The sequence below is a fragment of the Chaetura pelagica genome, unplaced genomic scaffold (assembly GCF_000747805.2).
Source record: "Chaetura pelagica isolate M959 unplaced genomic scaffold, ChaPel_1.0 scaffold66, whole genome shotgun sequence".
Taxonomy (NCBI): Eukaryota; Metazoa; Chordata; class Aves; order Apodiformes; family Apodidae; genus Chaetura; species Chaetura pelagica.
In genome coordinates this window covers 2,759,969-2,766,513 of record NW_009953811.1, presented here as the reverse complement: position 1 = coordinate 2,766,513, position 6,545 = coordinate 2,759,969, and the positions used below count along the sequence as shown (strand labels likewise).

Below are 6,545 nucleotides of genomic sequence, written 5' to 3'. Positions count from 1 at the left end.
ATTGCTGTTTAACCTCCATCCATCTTCCACACTTCAGGTTTCATTTGTTTGATTGAGTCTTTAAACTTCTTTTTTTTCACTCCCAACCCCACACCAGGCACACACACAGCTCACAGGTGCAGCTTTCCAATGCTTGCCTTGCCAGGGTCGGTTTTGCCAGCTGCAGCTGGATGCCTGATTACACAGGCAGGAATTCCCATCTCAGCACCCACAATGCATCCAACAGCTGTCTTGCTCTCTCAGAATGCTCTGATTTCAATGTAAATGGTTTAAAATAGCTTCTTCCCCCTCACACCTACCCTTTGACTTCATGGTGATATAATCAGGTCACGATAAACCAGAGCATGGTTGTGCTCAACTCTACCTTCAAGAACAAATATTTGGCAAGGACAAAAGCTGCAGGCATGTTCAACGTGCTTCAGGCTTGGAAAATCTGGCCATTTAATTCAGATGTCTCAAATACTAACTTAACAGCCAAATTTAAACAAACTTCAACATTGAAAATCTTATTGTAGCAAAATATCTTCTGAAGATGGAAAGTCACGGCAATCCAGAGTGTGATTTGGGTGTGAAAAAGCTGAGTCAAGCAGTTGTAGGTTTGTTTGAGGCTGGATGAAGGGGTTGTTACTACTGTGGTTAAAACTCCTGTTTCCCAGAGGCATGTGAAAATGCCAGAATTGCAGATTCCACTTTAAAGAGTCCTTGGGCTTGTAAAAGAGTCTGAAAACTTACCTGGGAGTAACTAGTAATTCACTAACATGTGCCTATGGCCCTGTGCAGCTTCTAGAAGGGAGGAGACAAAAAGTGCCCTTTAGCAAGAAGGGAACAGATCCTTCAGGATCTGCTATCAAGTCAGTGTCCCACAGTTCACTCCTCTTCTGCTCTGCACTCTTTGTAGTGGATGAAGAGAATTATCCCATTGGTGTCCCACCAGATCAAGCTGCATCAATTGTGGGCAACTGTGGGGGAGAGGAGCAGTGGAGGCTTCTGGGCTCTGGAGGTGACCAATGCAACACATATCCCGTGCCCAAAGGCACCTCATCCTGCTGCTCTGACACCCTGGAGCTGATGTTGCACAAAGAGAGAGAGCAGGAACAAGCAGAGAATATTAAAGAGGTAGATTTTTAGCTAATAAAAGAAAGATGCCAAATTTGGCTGGCCTGAAAGCATCCTCCTGCTCCTGCCCCCCTCCTCCAAGATATTATTTGAGATAGCTACCAATTTCATAGCTACATTTTGAGATCCATGGCAATCATCCAAGGGTAGAAATCCCTCAGTGGGAAGACTAAGGAGAAGCATCGTCAGTGTTTCTGACACTGACCCGGATCTCTGCCCCAGCACTAACAATGGCACTGACAATGCTGTTAACTTCCAAGGAGCTCTTGGCTGTGCTCAGCAGGCAGCCTGCCTTCAGTGCTCCCTACAAGTGACAGCTTCACCTATATACAGTAGCCATGAGCACAGCAAGGGAGGTCAGATCCCAGCCTGTGTCCTTTTGGCAGAGCCCTCCTTTACGGCTCACTTGCCAGCAACAGTAACTGGTGTTTCACAACTTCCTTCTCTGCCACTAGCTCTATTGTAGGCAGACAAAAGGCTTTCTCTTGGCATGTGATGTTGGGAGACAGAAGGCACCACTTTTGCCAGTCTGTGAAACAGTGGTCTCAGCAGTAGGGAAAAAAATAGCTTTTCAGGCTGCTGAGTTTGCTGGCATCAGCAAATGTTGACTTACAGAACGAGACAGCTCCAGAACGCTGCGGGCTGATGGCAGCGATTTCTGCATCAGTTGTTTGGGTGCAGGAGTCCCACCTGGTACACAAAACATTTCCATCTCGGTGTCTTGTCCAGGGTGAATATTTTCCTTTCTAATTTTAAAACTGCTATTTATGCATGGATGTGTCTTGAGCGCTTTTCCCTCAATATCATTTTGCAACCTTGAGTCTATCCTTACACATGCACCTGGTGCCATGATCACTGCACAGGCAAGTAAGTCACAGCTGAGCAGACATGAGGTCTTGAACAAGGATCAAAATATCTATATCTATGAAAAATATATATTCATTGCCACAGGGAGAACTCTGGTACCTTGCAAACTCTACGCAACACAACTTAATCCTTTTATTGAAATGCTTTGGCAATTAAATACAAGTTTGTGTATTTTGTGCACAGTTTTATACCTCACTGCAAAATGTTACAGTTGTTTTTGATAGAAAATGCAGAATATCTTATCCAGATGTATCTGGGAAGAAAATAAAGGTAGACAGGAAGGTTTCAAGTAAGGTGTGTTTGGCCACATCCCCAGAGTTAATGCTTTGCTCTTTTATGAAGTGCTAGAAAATCTTAACAAGGTGGAAGTTGAGGAACAAGGAGGAAGTTAAGTGGACTTAACTTCTGCAATACAGCATATCTGAAAGTAACATTAGCTCTAAAGCAGGTCCTTGGTTCATTACTGATGCATAAGGAACAGTTCTTCTCCCAAGTTATCTTTACCAGCATGAAGACCGAATGTTATGATTTGGCTAATAATGAATTTCTACCCTCACCCCCCTCCAAAATGTGGCTATTAGAAGTCATGGGGTTGTGCTGCCATTGTCCTGGAGGTGGTGAGCAGCAGAAAGCTCACATAGTAGCTGATTGAGCACCATCTCAGGGCTGTGTTTGGCACAACACCTCCAGATGTGGCCAGGCCACCAGCATTTGGCCTGCTGTGAGACGGAGATCTCAGCCCTGACATCCAGCCATCACATCTGAAAGTGGAGGAAGATCTTTTCAGGAAGACGGCTGAAATAATAACTGATAATTAGGGAATAAAGAGAAGAAACCTGATGCACTTTGGTAATTCTATCTCACTTTGTTTTACTTGAGACTACCTAGAAAGGAAAGTTTTGTGTTACATGAAAGATTGCTTCCATAGTCCCATCCTCAGAGAGGAGAAAACTGCTTTTTTAAGTTCTTTTCAGTTCAATATGCTTGTGATCTTTTCTAGGCCCAGGTCAGCTTGAGAGATCTGAAAAGACTTGAAGACAGCAGAAGACTCCTACCCAGAAGAATAACCAACTGGAGATTTCAATTGCTGGGCTCCAACAGATAAATGAGTTGCTCACAGACCAACAGAATTACATCAATAGAGATTATAGTGTCAAGGCTCTGGATTTTCTGATGTCAAACAATAATGTCACTCCTGACATCTGTGAACTTCCTCTCCCATCTGCAAGACCAAAGTGCTGTCCCTAAAAATGCAACACTTTTCTCCCTCAAACAAGAACTGCAGAGGTGGCAGATAGACTCAAGCCTTCTGACTAAGGATAAGCCAACTGATTTGTAATATAGTGCACTAGTGTAAAATCTATTGAAAGTCTTTACCTGCTCATTAGAGCATTTCAACCACATTTGACAGTCTTTTTGTGTAGTTCTCCACTTCCTTTTTTAAAGCAGGTGTACCCAAATAACTTACAAATACGTATACATATACATATAGATATATATATATATACAGTTATCCATCCATTTTTCTGTCTACCTATGTTTGTGACAGGAAATAATGAAAATTCACTGCAAAATCAAAGAAGACAGGCTCAAGTCAGTGATGCCAGCATAGGTATCTAGAGTAATTTCAAACCCTCTTGGCTGAAACAAGCACTGTGGGCAGATGTGACACAGAACCTCCAGGAGATGCACATCCTTTCAGCCCATCTGGGAATCACACAGGGTATCCTAGGGCATTCCAAATGGCACTTGAGCTGTATGCTCTGTCAAGTGATGCAAGTCCAGGTTCTCCAGACAAGATGAAGCTCCCATGGTTCACATGTGAACTTTTAAGCATTTATTAATTAGTAACATATTAGAAGTTTATTTTTTACCATTTTTACCATTGTATTTAACCAACTGCAATGAGTCTTTTTTCTCCTGGTTTTTGATGAGCTACAGAAAGAACAGCATATTTTAAGGCCTTCCAATGTATGAATTAGCTTTTTTCCCAACTACTGCATCCTGTTTTAATTTGGTCTTCCAGCTAGAAGAAAGTAGGTCTTGCTTTTTCCAGCATGGGTCAAGTTACCAGAGGAAGGTTTCTTCCCTCCACTAAGAGACCTGCTGCCTGTCTCAGGCTTTGGGATCAGCTCAGATACTGCCTGTCAAGGCTGAAGCTGGTCACTCAAGACTGAGTATGCCATAACTGCTGCCACCCACATCTTTCATGGTATGAGGGTGCCTGGGCAGCACAACCCAGAATGGGAGACAGTATGTTCCTTCCTGGTGGGGCTAGAAGAGATTCTGCTCACTCACACAGGGAAAAAGAGGCACTTTTTTTGAGGTAGAAAGAAAATGGACAAGGCCTCTGCTTTCCTTTTATGATTTTCCAGTGCCTTAATTTTCTGTACTTAAAAACAAGTTCACAGGTTCTACTTGTACACATGTCGAATAATTCCTTTAAACAAACAGAATGTCCTGGAGTGGTGGAATTTCCTGGTTGTGTTGCCATCCATTGTATAAATCCCTAATTGCAAGGGATTTGAGGAACACCAAAACAAGAATAAGAGAGTCGAGACCTCAAATTCTATTTAAATCCACTGAAAACTTCAGTTTAGCAGAGTAAAATGAGGTGAAAAAGCCCTTGGATGTCTATAGATTTTGGCAAAGCATAAGAGATGTATTTAAAGTTAAGTTTAAAGAACTTAAGTTTTTATTTATAATAGCTTCAAGTGCACTAGACTGCATATTGGTGACAAACTGCTATAACAACAACAAGCAAAGACAATGCAGGTTTGTTCAATAGTTATCCCCAAACAGCAAAGATCTACAGATTACAGGAGAATCCCCACAAGGGAATGTCTATATCCATATAATCCATACTGACTCTCCAATCTATTATAAGATTACAGGCACAAGAGAAAATGCTTTAATTTTTTTCTTTGTGCCCTACTCTATCAGACTGGGTTGTTGGTTTTTTTTTGGAGGAGTCTTTCTTATTCAGACATGTGCAATGGACAGGTACAGGGACTCTGCCTCCTTTCTTCACTGCTAAGATGAAAGGCAAAAGCCTTCCAGAAAACCCAAGATGGAATTGTGGCCAAGGAGTTGCTTGTGGAAGTTGCAGCTGGAGCCAAATACCTCCATATAAGATTATAGGGTAGTGTGATTTCTGGCTGCTGCTGATCAGTGTTAGCAGCTAGTGCTAAAACTGCAAACGTCTGCTGGTCAGTGTTCTCCTTGTCCTGCCTGGGCCAAGACGACAGCACTCCCATATTGCTGATGGCTCTGCAGGCAGAGCCTCTTCCTTCCCCTGAGAGCAGCATGACATGCTTTAAAATAAACTCACCTGAAAACATACCTCATAAAAAGAAGAAAAAGCCCCTCACTATTTTTGCTAAAATTCAGTTTTCTGATAGAACTGCACTGGGAAGCAGACATGTCATGTTTTATCAGGAGACCTCATGTACCAGCAACAATCATCAGACTGGGAATGCACCACTGGAAACCCCTCTCCAACTCTAAGCCTAAACCTTAGCAGAGCTCAGATGCAGCTTGTGCAATGCGGCCAGAGAGATTTAAAGCTGCCTCACATAAATATATCTTGTGCTTGTAAATTACAAACTCTATTGGTGTTAGGCATGCTTAAAATCAATGGGAAACCTAATCTCTGCTCCAGTTTGGTATTGAATAACCACAGTGACTTAAATTCAAATACAGTAAATCAATAGAGCTCCGCAGCACTGGCATAAAAACACAGGTTAAAGGTACTTCTATCAGTGTAGCTTGTCCTAAGAAAAATAATTTTAGCAGGATTAATTTCTTTTTGCCCACGTTTCCCTCTGGGTATGGTTGGACAGTCCCAAGCAGGCAGGTTAGTTCCTTCAGTCATGTAGGAAAGGAAAAAACCTGAAGGAGAGGCTGGAAAACCAGAAGGCAGTAGACACTGCTGTGTCCTGCAAAGCTCAGCTGTCCCTCTGTGCATGTGCCCCTGTGCATAACTGGGCAAGAGAATTCTGACAGTTATCTACTAGGTTAAAATGAATTAACTGGAGCCACTTGCACCAGCAGTCTGAGGTTAAATTAAACCATCGTGGGACCTGGAGCAGATGGGATTCTGCCACAGCTTGTAGTGGAAATTTCTTATTGGGTCTGAGGCAAAGAATATTAGTAAGAAAAGCAGACAAGTGGATGCATACAAATGGTAGCAAGGCATAGTCAGAGGCAGCTTGTTTCCTAGCAACACAGGCTTTAGGCTGGTTAGTTTTGGTTTACATTTTCTGACTAACCGCTGCAATTTTGATCTGTACTGCTGCTCACTTGCCCACCTGTGCTGAAAGACAAAGAAGAAATAGAGAAAATATGATAGGATCCATCTGTGCTAGACTGTGTCTTAAAGTGACAACTGAAGGGGAAGGACTTGCCAGTGCCCCAGAAAACAATGGGCTGAAATAATCTCTAAGAATGCCCAGTTCTGCCATCTGTGAACTAGATCTGGGCCCTGTGCTTTAGGTAGCTAAGCCAGGGCATAAAACTTCCATCTCCATGGTGTTCTGGAACTTTCCTCCTTACCTCCATTC

The 6,545-nt window shown here is 42.7% G+C and overlaps 1 protein-coding gene across 1 annotated transcript in view; it reads left to right on the top strand.

Moving 5' to 3' along the window:
• The first annotated feature begins 532 nt into the window (after positions 1-532).
• HSPA14 (heat shock 70kDa protein 14) overlaps positions 533-6,545 on the top strand; it is a 26,503-nt gene continuing 20,490 nt past the window's right edge. The window contains 2 exon segments of the mRNA XM_010001283.1: positions 533-596; positions 899-1,116. Coding sequence (XP_009999585.1) covers positions 533-596; positions 899-1,116 — 282 coding nt within the window.